The sequence below is a fragment of the Sinohyriopsis cumingii genome, chromosome 6 (genome assembly GCF_028554795.1).
Source record: "Sinohyriopsis cumingii isolate HCF-2022 chromosome 6, ASM2855479v2, whole genome shotgun sequence".
Taxonomy (NCBI): domain Eukaryota; kingdom Metazoa; phylum Mollusca; class Bivalvia; order Unionida; family Unionidae; genus Sinohyriopsis; species Sinohyriopsis cumingii.
Window position 1 is genome coordinate 27,504,817 of NC_142966.1, and position 27,629 is coordinate 27,532,445.

General features: G+C 34.4%; 1 protein-coding gene across 1 annotated transcript in view; it reads right to left on the reverse strand.

Annotated features, from left to right (window-relative positions):
• Positions 1-892: 892 nt before the first annotated feature.
• Positions 893-27,629, reverse strand: part of LOC149796547 (proton channel OtopLc-like) — a 53,255-nt gene continuing 26,518 nt past the window's right edge. Inside the window, exons 2-7 of the mRNA XM_089961251.1 lie at positions 17,799-17,919; positions 9,470-9,800; positions 8,897-9,057; positions 6,683-6,839; positions 5,955-6,140; positions 893-4,580 (exon numbers count right to left, since the gene is read on the reverse strand). Of these exons, the coding sequence (XP_089817377.1) occupies positions 3,880-4,580; positions 5,955-6,140; positions 6,683-6,839; positions 8,897-9,057; positions 9,470-9,800; positions 17,799-17,919 (1,657 nt within the window). The 3' untranslated portion in view covers positions 893-3,879. The remainder of the gene's footprint in view (positions 4,581-5,954; positions 6,141-6,682; positions 6,840-8,896; positions 9,058-9,469; positions 9,801-17,798; positions 17,920-27,629) is intronic.

A 27,629-nucleotide genomic window follows, 5' to 3' on the forward strand; every position in this document is an offset into this window, starting at 1 on the left:
ATCATGGTCATTACAGATCATCTGAAATCATAGTTTGAAGGAATAGTGTAGAATACGACAGCAGATACACTGATCACTTGATGTCGTGGCTAGAACAAGAACTCGTAGAATATGGCAGCAGAAAATGGTAAACACCAACCATTTGAAATAATGTGCAGAAAGAACAAAGTGAATACGACAACAGAAAAGGAACATCGGTGATCACTACATATCATGGTAGAATGAGAAGTGTAAAACTGAGCTAGCAGGTAGCTTGAAAACATGCGTAGAATGAACAATGTAGACCAGGGTTGTTTGCTTGAGTTAAAGAAATTCAGACTTAAAATATACTTCACATATTTCGTTTAAAGGGATTCTAAGTTTTAAATAAGTGGTCACCATACAAGTTTCGTATTGATTCTTGGGCGAAAAAAAACAAAAAAAAAAAAACAAAAAAAAAACAATCCCAACAAAACAAAACAAACCAAAACTAAAAAATCCCAGTAAATAAAAACAAACATGAACAGCGATGCAAACTCCACAGGCGATCCCTTTCATGACACAATAGGTACATCCGCCTTTATATAAAATTGTCGTATTAATAACAAAAGACATGTACATTCTGCTGTTTAAGGCATGTATGTATATATTTATGTAGGTATGTATGTATGTATGCATGTATGTATGTATGTATGTATGTATGTATGTATGTGTGTGTGTATGTGTGTGTGTGTGTGTGTGTGTGTGTGTGTGTGCGCGCGTGCGTGCGCTCGCGCGTGTGTGTATGTGTGTGTGAGGGTGTGTACATACATATATATATATATAAACATTGTTTTGGAGTCGGTATACTATTCGTTTTACGCTAAAGAAAAGCGTAAAGGTTCAGTCACATAGACGATGATGAAGAAACATAGGAAGTACAAGAATAATTTATTCCATACAAAATTAGGATACATGGAATCTAAACGTTAGTATTACAATTACATAATACTATTAAACATTGAATATATTACACAACACTACAATATAACACGGAATTACATAATAGCCATTATACTAGACGTAATAATTTCTGAACTCTATATTTGAGAGCATTGTTAGCCCATTTCTCTGATCAGGGACCGTAAACTAACTGCATTGTTACAATATTGCAATATGTGTACAAATATCGACTTAATGAACGGAATATTACCAAAGTGTAGAAAACATAAACTGTAGTATAAAATTTAAAAATTAACGAAAGAAAGTTGTTAGAACTTTTGGATCGATATTTTATAGTCATTCATTAGATTCGACTTTTCTGTTTCCATCTCTTCTACATGTCCTTCTGGAGCCAAACGAAATGAAGCTAGACTTAAAAGAGCCACAACTCATGGTAAAACGAACCATATTGGTCAGCGCGTGTTTTCAAAGTGACTGGTTTGGACACCGGTATATACACGGAACCATGTAGCATGTGAGGTCATGTTAACAGTAAATACTTCACAACCTTGGAATCCGTGCGCATGTGTCATCTTCTGGTAATACGAGCTCATCAGTAAACTATGCGCCAGATTTTGTATTATTTCAGAAAGCTGCACGACTTGTCTTATTTCCATTAATTTTCTGCGACTTTTGTCGCTTTTTCTTTGCTTTTTTCACTACAGATTTTCATTACTACCGAACAAATGTGGTTCAGATCTACACGAAGCAAAAAAGACAGTTGAGACGGACAGGTCTGAAATGACAGATATTGTGCACTTTTCGCCCTTTGAGCCGGGCAGTTTGTATATTTGGTCCAAAAGGAAAACCTTTGATTCCAACTGGCATAGCTGTTTGGTTTGGGTGTTTTACGACACAGCAACACAATTAATTGATTAATTATCGCCAATGCAATTGGAAAAAGTGCCTTGCCTAAGAACATGTCAAGCAGACCACCTGGAATGATCTGATAATTGTCTTGTTTGTTCGAATGTGTACCCTTTCGGTCCAGAGTCTGGCACGCTGACCATTGAGTCATCGCGGTTCTTAAATTCATTAGTCTCGTCATAGAACATACAGCCATGTGCATCGGGACAATGGGGGGGGGAGGGGAATTAGGGTATTTATTTATTTATTGATCAGATGAGTCGCGATAGAAGAAGATGATGACGATGATGATTGTGACGAAGAAGAAGAGGAGGAGCAGGTGGATGACATTGTGTACCCTTGGTTCTCACAGACTTGCTTGACTCTAAGAAATAATGAATTTCTTACTATGCAAAGAATATATATATATATATATATATATATATATATATATATATATATATATATATATATATATATATATATATATATATATAGATTCGCTTTCGTTGGCATGTCGAAAAGTACTTTTTCGTCACTACTTTCCTAAACAGATTCCCTTTCGCTGGCATGTCGTAAAAGTACTAGAATCATTAAAGATTAAAATCTTTGGAACAGTATAAAACTCCTATGAAACGTCATTAGAGTTCACTCTGAGCACCTAACCTGTTCTCTTATGACGACTGTCATGTGCTATTTCTCGCATACATTTACACATTATAAATCTACATAGATCGATATTTTTCTAAGAAATATATATTTATACATAAAATGGTTTTGCTAAAAGGGATTTACATGAAATAGTTATATATGTACATTTAAATATAAAAAAACCAATTGTTAATGCACAGACCCTAAAAGGATTTGTGCTTTCAAAGTAAACATGTCTGAATACATGTATGTTCTTTCATGAGTGAAATGAAAAAGTTATGACCTTGAGAAGTAAATATATTCTGAGAGGTAGATATAAAAATTTAGCGAAACAGATAGCATTGCCTTCCTTTTATGCAAAACATAGCTTTAACTTTGCTGAGTAGGTGGTTTCTATTAAAACAAAAGAACTATATATATATTTTCATTTGACACTTCCCAAAATGTCTGCATTCAATCAAAATACAGTTTTCCTGATGATGACGTATTAAAGATAAACCCTTAACACAAAGTTCGAAGTAACAAAATATATGAAATTTTGCATTACTAATTCATATGTTGTCCTTTGGTCAAATAAAAACAAAGACCAAGAAATTCCCATCCTATGTTTTCTCTCTGTTGCCAGATTAATAGTCTGTATTATTTTGCCAGAATCCCTGGCAACCTGGAGATAGGAATTTACAAATAAAAATAAGCAATACCCCCACCCACCCACCCATAGCGAAACCATTCAGACAATGAAGATTTACGAAAGAGATACCGACACCACTGTAATAGTTTCGACCTGTCAGTTATTGAGTCAACGCATAATAGTTATACAGTGTTATAATCCGCCAAGAAAACTAATCTCACGAAAATCTCCATGCGCTTGTAATGAACAAACACACAAACACGTGCGTGTGTGTGTGTGTGTTTGCGCGCACACACTTATAATGTTGGTCTCCAATATATTCCTTTGGAAACTTTCACTGACGCAAAGTTTTGAGAAAATAAAATCAATGAGACACGTAATGAATATTCCCCAATAATTTAAAACCCATTACGAGCACAAATTGGTCCTGTACGGTACACACCAGAAACACGTCATTGCATGTGCTCAAGATTATTCTTTGGGTCAAATCTATCTACACGAACACATGAAACTAAAATACAGTTAATAATGTCAGCATTTAGCTTCTTTTTTCGCGGTTAAATGCCTTACACGGACCACGGATCAATAGTGTGACTTTTATGGTTCATAAGTACATCATGTGTCATCGCTTGATGGAAGACAAAATCTTCTCCATCGATAAATGTTGATCCTATATTTTAATCATATGTTCCACCTAAGTACTTTATTATTTTTTTACGTGACGACAATCAGATAATCCCATCAACCACTGCTGCCTTTAAATGTTCCAGGATAAAATATTCTCACGGTGTTTATATCTGTTTCTCCTTCTGGTAGGCGTTGAACCATATTTTGGACAAGCAAATGGCCGAATGGAACCGGAAAAAGATGAGTAGCGGAACACACAAGTGGTTGATAATATTCCAAGCAAGAATTCCATAGAAATCAATATGAATCTGTACGACTTGCGTTTTCTTCACCTCAAACATGCTGACCACCCACAGCGCTAGGTTACAAACAAGCAAGAATGTAACGACGGCTCGACCTGGTTTTTGTGCCATCTGTTCATCGTTTTCCGCGCAGCGACATAATCCATCCAGGACAAAGATGGTATGCATTGTGGCCTGGATTAGTGCAAGGATAATGGTGATGATAGAGAGAATTCCAGTGACACCGTGGGAGCCAATCCCTGAGGCGACAGAGATAAGAATGAAGCAGAGATAGATGTAGGTTCCCGCCAAAGCTACGATCAGGAGGACTGAATCCACGGTGAAGAAGTAGTTCTCGAGGAACTTCAGACGGGCCAGGCGTACGTATCCCCAGACAATCCCAAGAGCTGTTACCACCATTAGGGCAATCTCTGTGACAAAAAATACTTTGATGGCGGTGTTGGGGTCTGATATACGATTCTCAAAGACAAAAAAGGTTGCCATGGCAATAAGTGTCACAACAGCCACCAGAAGTCCCAGGAATAAACCTTTGTTTGCCTTCTCGCAATCAATAGATGTAGCTCCTGTTAAAAAATATGAAATAACACATTAAGTATGTAAATAAATGAAGGTGTCTATGTTAAGGTTCACACGGTAGTCATCAATATATCTAGATTTTTATCTGAAGAGTCGTTTCTCAAAAGGAAATAATTTTGTCTGCAACTTCGCCCATCGTACACGGTTACAAATATGCACTCTTGTGAACACGCCATAACTTTCCACTGTACTATACAAAAGGTTACCCGTGCAGATTCTCATAATTTACAAGAGCGAATCATTAAACGAAACCCCCCCCCAAAAAAAAAAACCAAAAAAAAAACAACAATAAATAAATAAAAAAATAAGAACAACTGCAAGTCATACTTTGGCTCGTCATAGTAGTGACTACAATCTTATGGACTTCCAGTAAGAAAAGGTAAAATCAGATGAAGTTACCAGTAAAGGAGTAAGTTAACTATGTTTGCTTTCAGCTGCGCAAAAGGTTTCAAATCTGACCATGTCATGTCATTTACACATTAAATAGTATAAATTATATGCACCGAAATGTCGTATCATCAGTGTTATAAACTTGTTAAGATATGTCATACATTTTATATAATATCTATTAAACATTGTAAGATATCTTATCTACTTTATAAGACATATTAAATACAAATTTTATTTAATATATCAAGCAAAGTTTATAAGATATCTTATAAAAAATATGAGATATCAGAACTGTTTACAACATATAATCCTATTTATTAGGATATTTTATGAACTTTGTGAGATGTCTTATGAACCATAACATTAAAATGTATCATTAATGTATCATATTATCGTTATTTGATATCTTATATTATGTACAAGATATCTACTTTACAAGATATTTAATATGCCGTTTTAATTCAGATATGTTATACAGTCAATGATATCTTAATCTTATCTTAATATCTTATAAAGTATGTAAGATATCATATGAAGATATCTGATTAAGTGTACAAGATATTATTCATAGTAAAAAGGGCTGATTAAGGTATCTTATATAATTTATTAGACATCTCATGCATTTTATAAGATAGGTAATAAATTATACAAGATACTTTATAATCTTCATCAGACCAAAATGCATTATATTAGATATTTGATAAACTATGAGATATCTGATTAGATATGCAAGACACACAAGAATTTTTTTATAATGTACATATTAAGACATATCTTTAAAATTATGATATATTGTATACATGAAACGCGATTTACGGCTGTTACAGCATATTACCTTCACTGTAAATATACAACTGCTATATAATATTGTTTATAAGGTACACGTGTTGTACCGGTAAAGGAATCAGCCTTAATGAGCGCCATAGCCTTTAAAACACACAACGGGCCTTCTGGAAGGTGATCACATTTACCTTGGGGCACTGAACTCGTCAGGGAGGTGTGGCTAGGCCATCGCTGTTTGATCTTCATGCCAATGTACTGGTACAGACGGTAAATAATACCCGCAGCTATGATACTGTAGATGATTATGCAGGGGAAAAGGTATGGAGACGATGTTCTGGCCAAAGTAAGGTCATCGTAACAGCTTTTTACCGCATCTAGAATAAACAAATACATGTTCCCACAGTTGCTTATGATCAGTCACCTCTAGGAAAGCAGAAAATTCAAATTCAAAGGCATGGAGTTGCTTCAACGGTTTTGATATTTACAATATTGTCTGCTAAGCACCTATGCGGCATGATTGCTTGACAGAGGGGATCTTGACAGTACCTTTTCATGTAAATACATCAAATGAAAACGGTATGACATATTAAACTGAATGCCTGCATATATTGTTCGTTTTGTTCGAATCTTCAAACGGTTAATACACATTTCCATTTCGTAAAAATATGCAATTTTTATAATTAATTAATAAAATTTAAATGAACATACATTTTCATTATCAAAATTATATGTAATTTAAAAAGTGTGGATGCGTCTCTTCAATCCAGTACATTTAAGACCAAAATATTGCATAAATATGAAGCACAAACACATTTTGCCGTATGTACGTATGTATGTATGTATGTATGCATATATATACACACACATTTTGCTCGAGAAATGAAGGAGCATGTTTGAGAAAAAACACCTTTTTTACCTTTTGAAACATTAACTGGTTTGTTTTCTTGGTAGTTCTTAAGTCTATAGTCTTCAGCAGTTTCTGTGATGATAGTTACGAGGAGAACGGCGATGTTAGTTGCCATGAGATGCATCATACCAAAACGCACACGGGCTTTTTGTTTGTCAATCACCAACTGAAAAGAAGATTTGAACTATCACTTTAGATTCCTGGTATTGCCCATGGGTACGGTAATTCCATAACACCTATATGCAATCATTTGTCTTGGTTAAATGTAAATAAATAATGAAAGTGTTCGTTTATGCTTCTGCAAGTCTGAAGAGAGGTTGTTGCTTCAGTAATGTGCAAATAACGAGTATCTTAACCTTCCTTGAACACTGAACAAAGGAACTGACTCCGACAACGAAACTAGTGATAACAGGTTGAATCATGATCCAGATGGCTATGACAGATACAAATAGTATAAATTAAGAATATCGTTCTAAGTTACCATATATATATATATATATATATATATATATATATATATATATATATATATATATATATATATATATATATATATATATATATATATATATATATATATATATTTATATATATATATATATATATATATATATATATATATATATATATATATATATATATATATATATATATGTGTGTGTGTGTGTGTGTGTGTGTGTGTGTCATTGATATACCACGAGATGTACAAGTTTTTCATTAAAAGGAAACGAGGCTTGCCATGTTTTCTTTTATGAGAACATTATACAACGAGTGGTATATTATTGATACACCGTGCATACTATATATATATATGTTATTTATATCACATATAAATATATATATCTGCACTTTGAAGTATGATCCAGGCATCTGTATATTGACCGAGTGAATGAACTCACATCCCTGTGAGTCGTAGTGTATGCGCTACAAAATATAGTTTTACGATTCTTCTTGTTTTTCACAATCACATATGCAAATTGATAAGTTGGTTGTTTTCCTTTTGAGTTTCTATTTTTATTCACATTTATTAAATCAATATAAGACACACGCATGATTTAAACACGATATATGGTTTTTATGAAGAAAGGAGTGCACTATAAACACGGTTTACTATTTGTACACTGAACCTAATCTGGCAGGCATTCACGCACTGACGTATGTGTCCCAAGGAAAGCGTAAACATACCGTTACGACGAACCAGATTACTGTAGGTTACTTGGTAAAATTTTCAGTTTTAATGTTTTCATCCAGCGCCATATGTTTTTCTCTGTCACTCCAGATTTTAGCCTATTTTGTCCCTTACGCACGAGAGGGAAGAGGGTAGAAAAAGAATGGATTCGGAAGAAATTGTGTACCATTTTAATTTCATTAGAAAACAGGGACTATTAATACTTGTCATCATTCATTAAGGAATGAGTAGAAATTCACCATTGATCTGTCTGTCTGCAGTTGAAAGAATGTTTATATATTCGTATTATTGCGCCATGGGCGGATCACAATTTGATATACCAATAGTATTGGTATATCAATTTGCTTTATAACAGCAATTTAACTGCCATGTTATTTTTAATATATATATATATATATATATATATATATATATATATATATATATATATATATATATATATATATATATATATATATATAAATATATATATATATATATATATATATATATATATATATATATATATATATATATATATATATATATATATATATATATATATATATATATATATATATATATATATAATCGGTTACAAAACACAGGACGTGAAAGGATTTAAAACTTGCTATATTTCAGGAAACCTATAAGTTGTGGCTTTTGGTAAGATGCTTGATCCTATCTGTAATAGTGTGAGTAGTAAGGAGAATAAAGGCTGTTGCTTAGAGACTTATCCAACAGTAGTTAATATAATCTACAGCCTGTAACTGACGTGAGAAAATTGCCATCAATGAATAAGAAAGATAAAAAAAATTTAAAGAAAAATGTTTAACAGACTATGAATCTCGGATAGATATATCATTCCAGTTTGTCGTAGATCATTTTTTTTTTTTTTTTTTGCGCAAGCCCAATGGAAGAATGCCCAGTTTCGATTGAGTAATGGAGTGGGTACATTTAGGTACATTATATATAATTAGGTACAAATCATGTACATGGTGTATACGTGTACACTTCCACATAAGCTTAAAAGCCTTACCAGTCATAATAGTTACCTTGTGGTTCTTGAAAAGAAAGAAGGTCTGGAAGAAAGTGAAGAGGAGGTGCATGGCATAGACCAAAATGAAGATGGAGCTGTTGCAGGACTCCATGCCAAGGGTCTCAAAATAGGAAGCGATGTGGAAGCCATCCAGTGTCACACTGCCGAACGCGAAAGCTGTAAAAACACAAGTTAACAGCATCTAACTTATAATCGGGAAATAAATAGCAGTAATAGTGGCTCTCAAATCTTGTATCAAGCTAAGTATTCTGACATCTCGTATTGAAATATTAAGAAACGTTAAATTACATCTAAGAATTATTCTTAATTACAGTCAGCTATATGCAAGCTTTGGATAAAAGTATTGGGGTAATTTAATTGTCAATAAATATGAAAAACAATATATTATTAAAAAAGTGACATTTTTTTTAATTCTTGTTACATCACTTTATTCCATACTCCAGTTTTCCTTGATCTTTACATTGCCGATCAAAGGTATACACTGACTGATTTGAATTCGTAACACCATATACCTTATTTGTTATTTAACCCTAGATTATGTTTCTAAAATAGAAAATAAATCACTTGCCTAAAGCGCCCAGCCTAAGGTAAAAATTGATGCCCTCTCCCACGTGCGCAACGCTGCCATCTGCTGGCAGCACGAGCTGACTGTGCCGGCTTGATATGGAAATTTGCTCCTCTTTTCCGTTATCTAGAGGTTGTTCTTCTTCAGGAAGTGCAAAGTGGCGGTTAGGGTGGGGAGAAGCCGTGGGAGATTTAGCAATGCTGCCGTCAGGGCGAACTGTCACCCTTATGTTGGTCTCAAAGTAGCTGGCCTTGACCTTTACACCACGGAGTATGACGAGTTGGAAGTATGTTAAGATCAGCAAGGATGTCACGTACAGATACACCAGGAAGATCTGCAAAAAATACAGTCCTTCACATCACACATTAGGTATTTCGTTGTGCTCACTTCGCTCACTAAAAACATGCCAACGCCAGTAAACAGGACAAGAATCTTACAAGGCTTGCATTGAATGGATGCTATATCTTCAGGTTTGGAATGATGGCACACTGAATCATAGAGCTATCTAGTTTATGGGTGTTGGTGTCACCTTTGTGCTGGCAATCATTTAATATATTTGATGTCAAAACATTATGTTCATGACTTATGCAAAAGCTAAATATAAGAATATATTCTACAAATCAAAGTCACTTTAATGGCTTGCCTTAAAAGAGATATAGTCATTAAACCTCTCTTGGCATGTAAATTTCGTCATGCAACACCATGCACGTGACTCACTATCAAGTAGTGTCTAGCAAGGTGATTGGCCCCCGCACATAAGTGCAAAGGGGTGTACTTGCCCCCCACCCCCACCCCAATTTCACCTCTGAACATATCTTTACCTACATCCTAAGACATAATTGTTGACCACCATACGTTTGCCCCTTCCCCCCCCCCAACATAATTATGTGGGCGCCAATAGTTAAAGGTCATTTCAAACAATTATATTTTTTAAAACAATGTAGAATAATTAGCAATGAATAGTTTGTGTTACTGATTTGATAGAGATAAATGTAAAAAATTCCGAGGTTTCAAAATCTACAGATTTAATCATATCAAAAAATGTCTGCACAGTCCCTTTGTGAAAGCTTAAATCACAACTCAGTCCTACCAATGTAATTGGTTAATATACATTTTGCAATTGCTACGTGAAGCAACGTTAACTTTTGGGATTTTTCTTAGCATTTAGAACTAATATTTTCCCAGTTGTCCCCATTTTCGATCATTCTCTCTTTGGCTTCATTCATATACACGCCAAGGTTTGTAAAAACCAGCAGTCATTTAAACAGTCCTCGTTTTTTTAACTGGTTGTTGAAATAATTGAAATAGTTGGTTTTCATTCCTATTCAGACAAACATATCCCTATATTCTCAAATTGAAACAACAGTAATTTACATCAAACCATCCGACAACCGATTGTGTGTGTCTACAGAAGATGCATTTGCTGCAAGAAAGACAGCACGTTCTGAGCTTGAAGAAATATGTGGAAATAAATGGAAACTGCATTACCTTTCTGGCACTGAAAACTATTTTTACCGCAGTTATCTGATTTGTCGTGTTCGCGTCTTTATGAAGTTATTTCCCCATGTAACCTTGCCAACAATGAGAGACCCGCTCTTATGCAATATGGAAACGGACTTGATTTGTGGTTAGGTAGGGTAAAACAGTCACAAATGTAATGTAATATTATGTCATCCAATCATAATCACTCTCTTAAGTCGCTTATTTTTATATGATGAGCCTATGGATACAGTAATGGTGGCGTCAATTTACAAAAAAAAGGGTATTATTGTATTATTTCTTCATGAACGAACGTGAATTATTAAAAGTTTTGCACCAAGGTGAATCAGATGTTTCAACATTTTCCACTATTAAATTGGCAATGCAAGATAAACAGTCTTACATGATCTGATTTTGTGTACATAACAGCACCATTATCTCACATAAAATACGGGTTTTATTTACTTAAATGTGGTTGTGAACTACTCAAGGTACTTTGAAATATTTAGAACCATTGTATTTAACAATAGTAAATGCCACATTGATACATAATATGAAACACAGCATTAGCAAAATATCATATATGGTTTGTATCTCCTTGGCTTTTGATATTAATCAGCCCGTAACTTTGTCCGAATAAGTCTGGCCCGAACCAGCTATGGTCTGAACCAGCCTGTAATATTTAAGAATGCTGTGCTGACTTACGGGCAACTTTGCACTACAAGATGAAATATATCCGGTATTAATGTAGGAAACGTTTATCAAAAACCCTGTGGTAACCAACAATACGATCTTTTTCTTTCTTAAACGAATGTAAAGTTTTCCTTTTTGTTATCAATTCGTTTATTTAATATAATTTTTCTCACTGATCGCTTACATTTCAATATACATTTCCTAATATTAGTACCTAAAGAGCAAACCATGCGTATTCATACAAACACATTCTTTGTATAGGTAAGATTGAAATAACTATACTTAAGATATTTTTCTTGTCAAATTAGATTCATTTATGAAAGTATATTTTTCTTTTAGTTCATTCAATTTTTTCAAAATAAGTTTTAATTCCATGTCAATAGGTAACTCTGTGTGTGTGTGTGTGTGTGTGCGATTGTATGTAAACGATGAAAGTAAACTCCTTCACTATCACAGATAGCATTGGATAACAGATCATAAGAAGTGATTAACTTAAAAAAATTCACACGTGTATATTTTATCATGTTTTAAAACTTTATTGCAATTCAATTTCTCCTTAATGGGATTTACAACAATAGCCACACATGTTGTACAAACACCTGCAATAGCGAAAGAATCCATTGCTGTAACTATTCCAGCTAAACTCATCGAGCTGCAGACACATCTACACCGAATGGAACTCTCAATGCTACTTCTTGCGTTTGCTTTAACATACACAATCGATCTGGAACCAGATCAATTTTGTCTCGTTCATTTTTGAAGTCCCATGTAGACTTCTTTGACATTAGTGAGCGCTCATTCCCCCCCCCCCCCCAAACGAAACAAGCCTAGTCGGTGAGTGACAACGGCTTGGGGGTATAACTATGTATAAAAGAGAGCTTTGGTGTAGACTTTAGAGTGGTAATCATGTGTTTTATAACTTAGGTTTAATTAATACAAATCACTCAAAAGATGCCATTGCCATCATCACATTCAATTTCAAGTATGGTTATGATATATGGCTTGGCATTTTTCGCAATATTTTATTCTGTCTCATAACATCGCGTTCCTAAAATGAATATCCGCATGAACATTTTTTTTGGTGTAGAATCTTTAATAGTGTAGACAAACTTGTTAGGATAGACTTAAATGCCAACTTGTATACCTGAGATGAAAATTACATAACTCCTGATCCTTTGATTCAACCCTGCAACACATTATTCATCAATCAGACCATTGCTATCTTACAGAAAGAAATAAGCCTAGCTAGTATGTTCCTTTTTATCTGTCATATAGTTCATTTCATCCACTGACAATGTTAACCAATATTCAACAATACCTGTTCTATAGCTACGTTTGGAAGCAGCCAAAAAAAAAAAAAAAAAAAAAAAAATCCAAAACTTATTGTCCATCTTTATGCTATTCTGGCACACAAATCACCAATAATGATTGCTTTTTTTTTTCGATTGTTTTTGGTTAAACTTTGTCTCTTAGATGAACTATGTTATCTTGGTTAGAGTTGCTTGACCAGTTTACTGCCTTAACCCGAAGCTCAGTACAATGGTAGGGTTTAGTGCTAGTCTATTTGTATTTTTTGTTTGTTATGTGTTTTCCTCCCAAATCGTGAGCCTCTATATGTCCGACAAAATATTTGCAAACCAAATATTTTGATCATACAACAATCATGTGTGCCTATGTGTTATTGAAACAATGAATGTGCGGAACAATGTGTACCAATAAGTTGTAATTAAAATTGGCTTTGTCTGTGATGATATATCTGACCTCAATTTATTATATATCGACATTCGTATGTAACTCTTTACTGAACTCGCTCCCCATCCTATTATTTCAATCTTTGAAATACCACGTTACTTACATCGCTGTAACTCTGTTTTTGATTTATCCATATCAATTATCAGTTTTCACTGTTTCGTTTGTATTATTGTCAACTTGTTGCAGCCCTGCACGTTGTCTGTGGCACTTTGTTCGTTCAAAACGTCTTGCTATTTTTTCGACACATTTACTTGTGCACTACTCCAGTGACGAGCGTATCTCAGGTTATACTTATGCCATTTATTTTAGAAGTTTACTTTCAGTTCCATCTGGATTTAACATGAAAGTTTGGAAACAATAAAGCTTCATAATACTTATATTAACATACAGGTGTTTCAGATTTTACCCCATCAATTTGGAACACTCTTCTGGTATTGATTTACTGTGATTACGGTTGTGGTAGTTCTTTGTAACGGAAGTAACACAGATGTGTTAAAATTGAATATGGTACAAATTTGTATCCAGGAAAGTGTATAATTGATGTTGTCATTAACATAACTGATACACTTTCTTTCAATGACATTCAGTAAGTTGAAATATATTTGAGAACTGAATCAACATTCTTGTTTAAAGGTGATGCTTCTGGATATAATCCCCCCCCCACTAGTTTTGCGCTAAGCATAAAATCCGTACACAGTATATACATGTTTTAACTCCGTCATTCTCACATGCGTTATTTCTCCTACATCTATCGCATTCAGTAACCGATTATACTTTTGAACTGCTTTCTTTGAATGCTTCAACCAGAGCAATATCTATTGATCTGTAATGAGTGTTATTAACTCATTCCGTTGGCTTTGTTAAAATACTTCCACATTCAAGTCTTTGAGGTTCTTGTCAACATTTCGGCTACAGAAGCTTTTAAGTTTGACTAATTTGAAAAGTATGCAGTACTTTCTTTTGTAGTAAATCCTTAATTTCTGAGCTGTAAAACACCATCATCATACTGTATATCTTGTGTTTTGGGGGTTTTCTTCATTGTAGATTTCTCTGAAAATCACTTTGAATGTAATCTTCATTATATGTATTCCCTCAACCCAAGGATATTTAGAAAAGACGTAAAAATCCTATCAACTTATATGTATGTCCAATGTTAAATTATTTTATATCATTGCACATGAACAGTGTTTGCTGGTCATGGCTCAATCACATGACTCACAAACTTTTTTGCAGGTAATCGTTTGTTTTTTTCTTTTGTAATATGTAGGTAGATTGTTCGATTAGCCACATTTTACATTCAGACTCTATGATTTTCTTCATACACCTAATGCAATAATCCTTGATCATGTTATGGATTTGATCTGATATTTGGAGGGAATTGAACATGGATACTAAAAAGTATACACGGAGAACTACAAACCCTGTAAAATGAACTAGATTAGACATCTTTTAGTGGATGTTAAGGAAGCTTTGATCGAACCTGATTACAGAAAAGACCACCCTATGTTATCTATTAAATTTGAATTCTAAAACAAATTCCAAAGAGAAAAGGTTTTTGTTAGTTTAATAATTCTTTATTGAAAAATGCAGAATATGTACAACCAGTTAAACAAACTGCGCATGTTGTAGAACAATATACTGAAAACCCACTTGAGATTTCACATGATAAATGTGAAATTCCACTTGTGAATAATTATCAATTGTGTTTTGAAGCATTACTGTTAGAAATAACGGATAAAACTAGTTCTTCTGCCATAGACGACAAATTGGATAACATTAAAACAATGGGTTCATGAAGAAAAGGTTACTAATTCTGTACCCTTAAGAAAAGATATTATGTTAGTAAATTTTATCTATGTTAATAATGGATGACGGGTCACAGACAATAACTAGAAAGGAAATAATACAAGAAACTTTAAACTATTTTGAGCATTTTTACAACTACAGGAAAATAGGCTCCATCAGTTTAAATGAAAGTTTCAATAATATGAATGTGGATATACCAAAACCAGATAACTTGGAGAAGGACCCATGTCATGCAAGGAAGCACTAAGATGCTTCAAACAGATGGTAAACAATAACAGTCCATGTTCAGAAAGTTTCGCCACTTTTTTATAAGATTGTTTGGAACATTTATGTCATGTTCTTATCACATCCATAAACTATGGTTAACACAGAAAAAGGGAATACTTACTTGTATGCGGCAAGGCGAGAAACCAAAGCAATATCTTAAGAACAGAAGAGCAATAACACTGTTTAATGCATCATTTAAAATAGCCCCTGCTTGTAATGCTAATTGAGTGAAAAACATCTTATCACACCTTATAAACGAGGAACAGACTGATTTTATTAATAGCAGATGTATTGAGGAAAAGATCAGACCATTATATGATTAAATATGTTACGCTGCAAAACACAAAACTATAAGTTTATTAGCATTACATTAACGTTGACAAGGCATTTGGTTCGGTTCCTTTGTCCTATATTAAAAATGTTTTCAGTTAGGGTGAGTTCGTTATAAACTGAATATTAGCGTTGTATAACAATATCAAAGCCTCTGTTAATGAAAATAACTATATATATCTTGGTTTTACATAGAAAGAGGATGTAGGCAAGGAGATCCCTCATCTCATTTATTTTTATTCTTTATGCAGAGACCGTTCCGGTGGCCTAGTGATTTGAGTGTTCGCCTCGGATGCGGCAGGTCATGGGTTCGATCCCCGGCTGAGTCATACCAAAGACTTACACAAATGGTACTAACACCTGCCTCGCTTGGCATTAAGAGGTTAGGACTGATCGGCATGGTGTCAGGATAAGGTGACTGGGTGGGACGTCATGCTACATATCTGCGGCATGATGCCCCAGTGCTAGACATCACGATAAACTGCCACACTGCAGACATCCTAGCGATATGACTTAAAATTTTTAAAGCTACGTCAAAAATACAACACACACACACACACACACACACACACACACACGTTTTTGCAGATATACTGGCACACATGGTAATATGAAGTCAAGATATTCCAGGAATACGAATTAATAATAAAGACTGTTTGATCTTTCAATATGCTGATGATGTCATTTCCTACTTTGGATAGGAATAGTTAATCCTTGAAATGTTTCCTTGATCTTTTATTTTATTTTTCTACATGTCCTGGACTTAGCGTCTGATTTGCAAGTAAGGTCGGAAGTGAGGATCGTTTACGTCAGAGTTATCAAATAGATTTGGGGAGACAGTGAATTGAATTACTGGGTTAAAGTATTCAGTTAAGTTTAAAACAAATAAATTATTAAGATCAAATTAAAGAAATAAAAAATGTGGTAGAATCACAGCTGTAACATATTTAGCAGTATCTGTCACTAGAGCCAACAGTCGATCCACAACAGTCCTGCAGGGCAGCGTCCAGGGTGGCAGAAGGAGAGGTAGACAGAGAAAAAAGTGGACTGACAACATCACAGAATGGACCAGGAAAAGTTTTGCGGAGACACAGGCATTGGCACATGATCGAGACAAGTGGAGGGAACTGGTTAGATGTTCAGCAGCACAGTGCCTCGACGACCACACTAGGTCATGAGACTGATGATGATGATAATGAAAATAAAGCCACCTTCTTTTATTCTTACCATCGTTATAAACAATTCGAATCAAAATTGAAAATATATTTTATAAATTTGTTTGCAATAAATCAGTTGATAATATCGTAAGAGAAGTTGTTAACGATTACGATATTAAACGAGCTACAACTATATGAACAAAACGGAAACAAATCGTAGAGACATCTTGCCAAAATATAAGAATTTCCACTTGTTTGGGATAGACTACCTAAAGAAAAATTAGGCTATATATTGCTTTTTGGATAGATGTTTTTTGCGCATGGGTCATTTTTGAAAATACTTTTTTTTCCAGTTGATACATATGTTGCTGTTTGCTGTAAGTTTTGAGGATAAGATGATTTTTTCATACTGAAATAAAAGAGTATCGTTCGTGCGTATTATTTACAAACAAAATTCATGAAGCGATGCGAATAATTAAAATTTTATACTTTTGCCAGTCTTGGAGAGTAAATGAAATTATTTGACTCGTTTCGTTAATTTAATTTGGAATGGGCACAAAGGTACGACTTTATTTGACGAACAGCGACATAGTGTAGGGAAAAGACTTGGAAATTCATTCGGAATCCAGTCACTACTCTTTTGCTTTACATGACAGAATGACACAAATGACGGGATTATATGTTTTCAACGTGTTGTAAATATGAAGATGATATGGCATTAATCGTATGATAAAAAGAATTCTTCACAGTAATAAACAAATACAGCATATTATTTTATGGAGAGAAACAATGGGATAATAACTTTTAATAAAAGAAGAACTAAAAACAAAAGCAGAAAAGGCATGTACCTCTAGGTAGTAAAGATGCTGTCTCTCCTTGGCGGTGAGTGAGGTAGCTGTAGCGAAGACAGTGCTAAGAACGATGATGAGAAGAGCGTACAGTCCGCATATTAACCGTACCAGAGACGACCTGAAAAGAAGATGGAAACATAACAATGAGAAAAAAACACTAAGTTATCCAAGACCCAATCAATGACGAAATTTAATTCGGTTTTCTGGAGTTTTATACCCGTAAATATTTCTTTGAACACATAATCAACGAGAAAACTCGTTTTGATTGAATGATTGATCCGGTGAATGACTTCTATATTAAACAAAGCCTTTGTAATCTCTGATCTTGCTATTGCATCAGATTATATTAATGTCATTTCAGTCTACTTGCATTTTTGCTATCCTAAACAAGAATACATCTGTACAATGTTTAACATTACACCGATTACAAGATCAAAAAAAAAAAAAAAATCCCGTAAAACAACTTACAGGTTGTCGCGTATGTTAGCCATGATTGACGCTTTCCTAGTAAAATTCACTTTACTGATACGAGATATAGACCGTAGTTATCTTTTAAATTCCCGAGTTCTTCAAGCATCAGATAAGAGGTAATACGGTGTAATTGCCTTTTCGGATTCGCGGCTGAGTTGAAACCGATAAACATGTTTTCAAACTCCCGGGACCGAGCGGGTCAATTAAGATAGCTCTCGACATGTTGGCTTTAAAATTCTAAAGCTTGCTAGTTGCACATTCATCCCGATACGGTCATTCACGAGACGCTAAATCGTTATCTTTAGTGCATCTGTTTAAATCTTCAAGAAGATATTTTATAGTGAGTACACAGATTTTGATGTTCTGTGGGGATTTATGTGATGGAAGGAAGTGCCGCGTTATCTGGAGTTGCCATTTGTGGAAGAAGACAAAAATGCGAGTGCAATTTTGTTTGATCAAAGCTAAATATGTAAGATATTTCATTTTGGTAATATAACAGCATAAAGTGTGCGTGTCTCTGAGAATTTATTGGGTTTTGAGCTACAAATAAAATGGAAAAATATAAAGAAACCAGATAAAGAAAGTCATCACGGTAGCTTTGACAACTGTAGAAAAGATAATAGCCTGTTAGCCTGTACAACCAACGTAATGTTTCCATAGGATCTTCCACCAAGCCACGCCGTTGACAAATACGCAGAAAATCAGTAAAATATCATATATAAAATCCTGTATGGGTTTAGATCATGTAGCTTACACCAGCGTCAGTGTGGCTAAACATACAACTGACGCACATAGTGTATAACATTATATGATAATGGTTACAACATTTTCGAGCATTAGGACTCCGTCTTAACTTTTCAAAACATTTCGCGGACCCCACATGCTAATAACTGTACTTTTAGGTTATGTTCATTGAGAAAAGGAAGAGGTTGTTTTTTGTGGGGTTTTTTCAAACGCAAAACCCATTCTATTGCTTATCGTATCTATGCACGTTTTCTTCATAATTAATGAACAAGTTATAACTCGCTGCATCTCAAACTTGAATCCCTATTCCCCCCCCCCCCCGTAATAACTTTTATGTGGCTAAGGAGCAACATTTAATCCAGCTGAAAGATTATTAATATATTTTATTAACCATGTTATAACTCAGTCAAGATCATTTGAATGATCCAGCCAATGTATATAAAGGGAAATTTGTTGTCGAACTCCGAGTCGGTCAATTTCTATACACTGACGTAAATCGATCGAACATGCTGATATCTAATAATGAACTTTACTCTTGATCCCCGATACCTTCATGGTAATTTTTTGAGTTATTCATTTGCATTAGAATTTATCCACTCTTTTAAAAAAAGGAAAAATAAGACCCTCTTAACTGTTGAAATAAGTGATAGGCAAGCCTAGTGAGCAGATCTGTGCAGATAACCAATATCGTGCGTGTCAAAATGACCGCTGCTAGTTATCATCGTTCCATACGGGTGAAAAGTGAAAATCTCGGTTGTCGGAATGACGACTTATCTTAGCTGGCTGACATGCGTTGTAATCGCAGCTTGCCAGATAAAATATCAGTAGCGTTTTTATTAGCTCTCTGGAAAATATTTATCTAAATTTAAGACACATACTGAATTGCAATTACAGATAGAATTCTGTGTGCTAGTTAGGTATATTTCGTGCCATTCTTTGTTACATACAACATAACGGCCGTAAACAGCCGTAAACAATAACGTTGGCAGTAATTTACCGATATTGACGTTTTCAGATATTTGAATATTAAACTAGCACCGTTAGCGTGCATTAGAGCATCATTAGCACCTGTATTAACAAACAAAAACAAAAGCACAAAAAAACATTGCTGAAATATAACGGTCTTGTCTTGGAAATGAATAATTGTATTAATTTGGGACGGCATATCTTGCAACCATTAAGGAGTGCTCAAATTTTTTGTATAGCCTTACAATGAATTTCGCCTGAAAATCAATATTCATCAAACAATCAATCAATCATCAAGCAAAATACAGGAAAATCCTCCCAAGGTTTGGGTTATGATAGTCTGTTTAATTAGAAAATGAATCTGTTTTCATATATTTCTAAAAAAATACTATAGTATCTTCACAAACATAAAATTTCAAGTGATACATGGTTTTGTTTAAATTGAAATAAACATAACTGAACATTTTGCCCCAGTAATCATCTACTATTTTGTGGCTTTTGATGTCTCAGGGTGAACACCATATCAGCAACTGTCAACAGCTGCACTAAACCTACACAGAACAGAAGACAATAATACGGAGAGGCGAGAGCGGTGGAGGAGTGGTGGATGTAAAGGATGGATGAGAGAGAGAGAGAGAGAGAGAGAGAGAGAGAATCTTGGGAAGAGTATTTTTGATGGGGACTTGCTGCCTCAGTTCCCAAAATAATGTGCTACTGTACTTTTAAATTCACGTTCCTTTGCAGGTATAAACACATGTGTGACTTTAATCGACACAGTCTTAAGTACAAAAATACATGTTAAGGTGTATATGGAATTATTTAACCATGCCCCTGGTTCTAGCCATAACATAGCTGGTGGTGATAAATCCGATGTGATAAATTATTGACCTAATCTTAGATGTTCATTCAATTATCCATTAATAATAATAATAATAATAATAATAATAATAAAACTTACTGATGCAATGTAAGGTTTGGAGAACAGGCCTAAATGGGGGATCGGGTCGCATGTCCATATACAAAAAAAAAATGGAGAAAGTTACCTACACAGGCAAAATATGTTTTGAATGAAGATTTATAATAGCACCTATTAGATATAGATTGTTTCGTAAAATATGTGAACTTTATTAGTAGTGTGACCTATTGTGACCATTATATCTGTGAGCATAAATAAACAAATCATACATTAAAACTAATAAAGCGAAGAAAAGGAAAAAAAAAACAAAAACAAAAAAAAAAAAACAAAGAAAGAACGACATCCCTATCGTTGAATAAAACAATATGTCCTACATTGCAGTAAATTACACACTGAATATTATTCTAAAGTTCTCTGTAACAGCAAATGTCTGCTTGATCAATTGAAAATGAGCTACACTTCGTACGTCCGGTTCTTTACTACATTGCTACACATGTTTTGGGTGTAATTTCAAAGTAATACATGTCACAGTTTTTCGTATTACACCTACATGTTACTGAAGCACCTTAACATTTTCTAGGCTGTTACTGAGTTATATTGTTAATATACTTTCCAACTCCATTTTGTTTGACAGTTGTCTGTGTCCCTTTCCATCTTAAATACCCTCTTTCTTTCAATATTTAACAAATGAAACCTTAACCTTAGTCTAAGACCAAAAGAAAATACATGAAAAATGCAAGTTCAATTTGCTCGCACTTCCAATCCCCCTCCATCCCCCCAAAAAATATTGACTTGACGATAGCTGTCAAAAACATGTTAGATATGGTTGATTTTACTTGCTATTATTGTATCAGATACACCAAATGAACAGATTTTGTTTTATAAAACAACAACGTTCAATATATCATCAAGATCTCCGCAGTGATTTTCCCATCACCGCACAATAATGGCAAAGCTGTACTAAAGGCATGAATTAGAAAGTAAAAGAAGTAAATTAATCGTCTTACTTAATAAGAAATAATTGGTTCATTGAAAACACTGCAAGCAATTAGCAATTAAAGAAGTCACGTTGAAGCTTCGTTGTTATCGCTTGAGTTCGACGCAGTTGCCAAAAAATGAGGTGTACTGATATATGAAATAATGTGTATTTCTCGAGCTAGCAAAACACTTAAGATGCCAGACTCTCTCATAATCTGTGTCAGATATGAACATTTTTTTTTTTTAATTTCTGAAGAAAATGGTTCTGACGCCATGGTAATGTGCAGAAGACCTACGGGACAACACCTGCGCTTTATATACAATTTCTCGCACTTTCATATAAACATCAGTGGAAGCATGCATCGAGAAATTCTTGATAACATTTATCGCCTCGCAGCGTAATGTTTCTTGTAGAACCTTAATCAACAGCAGCTGGTAAAGGGGCAGTAAGGTACAGGGGAAGTATTGACTTCTATTTACAGAAGTTTTTCTTTTTTCCCGCGATGATTTTGTGAAAGTGTTGATGAACAGTTTCCATGAATTATATGAAAGATTCCATCAGCACGGTATTTGCAACCGTGTGCCAGTGTAATTTAATGGTAATCTATGTGCCTACGAGTAATACATGTGCTTGACTTATTTTGGTACATTATGAGTCTGATTTGTGATATTTCAGTTAAACGTTCCTTACAGTTTTGATTAACCCCGGGAAAATATCATATAGATCGATAGGAAAAAAAGGCAATCCACTGCTTTACAAGTCTTTTGTCTAATTTGTTATCTGCTTGGTTTTATATAAATGGGAATCACGCCTTTGCATCACACATAGACTAATGCTTTCTTCTTACGATTCACGTTTTCTTTCCAATCTTGTCAAAGTTAACCTGAATTCAAAATAGTAGCACAAACAATGCCATTAACACCTTAGTTAAAAAAAGACTTGAGAAATGAAAGGATCACACCCACAACACCATTCATTTGTATCCCTTGTATTTTGTGTCTTATCAGTATATTCGTTGTCCGAAACAAATATTGCTAAGGTTATGCAGCCCCTCTGTGTTCAGTTTCCTAGCAAACTTGTACCTATGTGGTATACTACGGGTTAAATATTGAATAGTTCGTTGCGCGATCAGTTGTAAATGTTTATATTCCGTTCCGGATCGGAACGCAACTCTTTGGCAAAACGAGGCAGCCAGGTGAGTACTTATTTTCGGTCTTTGTACACAATTCATGGAAAAATAAGCGGTACCTTACTCCAAGTAAATATTCCAAAAGAGCCTCAAACCAATCACTAGTGTTTATTTTATTAAGAATGCGGCTTAATTGGTATCACTGGTTTCATCATACAATTTGACAACAGGCCTACATTGACGTATATTGAATCCGAATGCAGTTCTCAATATATCTTAGATTTTCTTGTAAGACTCGGATATTTAAAATGATGTTACACACACACACACACACACATTGTGAAGTACTCTATGGTACTTTTCGAATGCTAGGGTGTTGTTTTATGAGGTTTATAGTCAACATATATATATATATATATATATATATATATATATATATATATATATATATATATATATATATATATATATATAGAAAGGACTCGCCGAATAAATTAAAATATATCTTGCTTATAAGTCCAAGAAAAAATGATTCTTTAAAAGCTTCTGTTAATGTTGGTCTGGAAGCCGAACATGGCCGAATTATGTCATGCGTCAGGAAAAATCATACTTACTGTCAAATCATAAATTAAAGTAGAAAAAATATATACGCACAAAGTGTTTGGGTAACAAAGCAAGATCTAACCGTATGTGTCTAAATTATCATACAATAGTAGTAACACAAAAAACGTATTGTTTGGATCTGTTTTTCCGAGTCAATGAAAACAACGTGCACTCATACATGAATCCAAACGCCAAAACTACAAATTTGGATCTGCAACAATATCGAAAGAAAACCAGAACATTCCGGTATTTGACAGGTGAATATTTAGGCCAATTTCAAGGTACTGACAAGTAATATCAATGAATGATGAACGCGTTTGTTTCACCTTTCTTTATTGTTCAAGCAAGAATGTAAGATTGCAAAGAAGCATATTTCACTTCACATTTACAGACGTTTTGACCTTTCCTGGCTTTGCCTGATGGGAAGTAATATGGTGGAAAAACCATCAGTGTGCATCTATGTCAGCAACAGTGAAAAAACAAACAGTTGCCTTACTATGGTAGATTCCAAGTAAATAGTGCGTGAAGAACTTAATGCGATGCGAGTTTAGAAGCAACAGCTGTTAACATCGTAAGCTGAAACACTCGCAGATTTCTATCACTCAGCCGATACATTGGGCTCAGAATATTTTGTTTCGATGGATTTCTTGGCAACTGTTCTATAAATGAATGTTCATATAGCTAGGCAATGATCTAATTACGCTGGGTCTTTTGAACGGAAGAACACCATCTCAGAATTTTGCGATATAATGTACGAAGTTTAGTGATCGTCTCCGATGAGTGTTGGTAGACTCAACAATCATCTTCACCACTTAGAATATAAATTTGATTTGCAACAACAGAACTTTTAAGTTTTTTCATCATACTATGAAGAATTTAATACGTAGTTCATACCGATGTTAAGAAGAAACAAAACGAAAGTAACCAAGAAAAGGCGACAATTTAATGTTTAGAAAATAAAATAAAGAAAAGCCGTTATGTATTCACCGTTTTACATTTGCGTGTAGAGAAAACCTGTCTATCATTTGCCTACTGCAGAAGTCTTCAATATAGTTGTCCTAAAGAGACACAAAAGGCATGTATGACAGGTAAATACGGATCTATAACCACTGAAGGGATACTGAGGATTTAGGTATTTAATGGGTTTATGATCAGTGAAGGGATACCGAAGAATTAGGTATTTCAAATGCATAACCTGGAGCATATATATTTTTCATGCCCTACTTTTGGATGAAATGTTGTATTCTACACTTCTTCTCAACAACTCCAAGACGAAAGTCTGAGATAAAAGCCTGCAGACGAAACATGCTGGCAAACTCTTGAACAGTGTTACAGCCATTCCCCATAAGCCAAAGCGTTTCACATGTTCATATACTCCACGCAGAAAAAGGATCATCAATTTTCCTTTCAAACTAAGCTCCATCTTCTCTGCCATCCTTACTTATCACTATAACGACACGCATGTGTTAATTTGCTCGACGCTATTTGTAAACAGTATATTTTCATCAGCAAGGTAACCCCTAAAACCGCCAGGTTCTAAAACAGAATCGCTCGCACCTGTTTTAAATCTTTGAAGGCTGTGGTTTAATGAGCAACTTTGCCTGAGCCATATCCCGCCTAGAAAATACAGTGTTAATAGTAATGGATTGGAAAAGAAAATGCAAGGTGGAATTTTAAAAAAACCCAAAAAAACAAGTAAAGATAGTCGGCCAGGTGTGATCTCATGTGCTGCGGGGGTGGATGGTGGGGGTGGGGTGGAAGGATCAATGAAATAATAATCACCATAACATTATAGTACATATCATGTTGGGAATATATTTTACAGTTATTTTAATTTTTTTATTACAGCTTCCCTACACTAAGTGAAAATCCCTGACACATGGTTAGCATTACCATTTTTGTGGCAATTAATGCTGTGCATCATTAATCCCATTCAGAGGAAGTTTTCTGAAAACTGAGAAGTTCAAATTATCGAATGTAAACAGGTCTGGGGAAGAAATGGGAAGTATGCCGTTTTAGCTAGGGGATAAACCCAGTTTACTCAGGGCAATTGATAGCAACATCTGGAGAACCCCTAATTAACATCGACCTCGTTTCATTGGTTGTGTAGTTCATGATAGAGAATGGGAAGTTTGGGTAAATGTACCATTAACATGTGTCTTTCTGCATACATTAATTTCTGTGTATTAGTAATGAGATCACTAATCAGTCATTCATAACATTGATCATTATGACATTTACGGCGATGTAACGCATCCAATTCCGTTGACGAACTCGGCGGCTTGGGCCTATTCCACTAATTTACTTACTTTGCATCTTTCAAATCAGAACAGAAATGGATGACTTCTTGGTCTATGTCCAACAAAGGCAGACACAAAATCTATTATTACAGTGTTAATCTTGAATTTATAAAAAAATGAAATAAAGTATCTTGCCAGTAAAAATGAAGAGGTTACACGCTGATCTTCCCTGTATGATTATAATCTTTTCTTTTCACGTCATTGTCAAAGGAGATTAAAAAAGGACATCTCCATAACTTAACTTAAGCTATTACCAAGAAGAAACTATGATTTGTTTCTCCGCTTTGCTCATGAAGATAAAAATGGTTTATAAACTAGTTCCACTAATTATTTCTTTACTTTTAAAATATTTCGTAAAGAAACTAACTAGCTACATTGTACAATGAACTCTTAGGAAGACATTACGTTTTTAATGGTAACGGTGCTTGTCCTTAAGTTGAATGCTGACAGAAGTAAAATCATGGCGTCCTCGATGAATTATTCAAATGCAGCAAGTTTAATCTTGGAGATCTTGCCGTTAGGCGGATGAGGAACAGAGCTGGACCTGACACATTATTTGCTTGGTAACAGCAGCATAACACAGATGGTCGAGAGAATAATATGTTGAATGCACAAAAGAGGCGTATACCCTGTTTCTAGTTGGTAATAATAATAATAATAATATAAATAATAAACTATCTTTAACGAGGATAACACATTTGGTCATGGCTGACCCATCTGCCATGTGGTCCTCAATTTTTGTAATAAAAAAATAAAAAATAAAAATTTAAAAAAATGGAAGACCATGCACATAGCCATGTATCGTCGCACACACATTCGTACATATTTGACATGAATGAATATGTGTGACTATACTGGAAAACATACAAATATATATAAATTATGGATATGATTATAAAGTTTTCTATTCAGAGCTTTTAATATGTCATTCCAGCTGGTCTAGAAGGAATTTCTTTAATGATATTTTAAAAGAAGCAAGGAAGTTGAATTACGTATCCTCATTGGTAAGGAATTCCATATAGTAGGTGCTGATACAGTAAATGAGCTTTTGTAATGACTGGTTTTCGACCAAGGAATCTGGAGATCGTTGTTAGTCGAAGAGGCCCTAGTATAGATCCTTGCGGAACACTACTTAAGATATGACTTGGTTCGGATATATGCTTACCCGTGCAAACAACCTGGTGTCTGTTTGTGAGATACGACGTGAACCAGGCAATTGAGTTTGCAGAAAACTTGTAGGCTGAAAGTTTTTTAATGAGTACCGAATGGTCAACCAAATCGAATGCTTTTTAAAAATCAATGAAGATTGCACTAGTAAGTTCACCTGATTCTACTGCTAGTAGCCATTGGTCTATAAGTTTTGTCATTGCAGTCTGACATGAATGATTCTTTCGAAAACCTGATTGTGATCTATGGAGGAGTTGATACTTGTTAAGATATCTGAAAATATGCTTGCTGACATGCATTGCTCAATATTTATTTCAAAAATAATTTCTTTTCCTCTCTTTATTTTTGTTTTGAAAGCGTGTTGAAATTCTACATACGTTACCGATGCGCTTTAAGCATACCTAATTATATTTTTGTCCATTTTTCACAAATTAGAATTATTGATTTTTAATACGCCAACAATCTGAAATTGTGATCACACTCCCCTCTGCCAACCAGGGGATACAGAATTGTCATCGTATATCTCGTAAAGAGGCGGATAACACTGGTAACT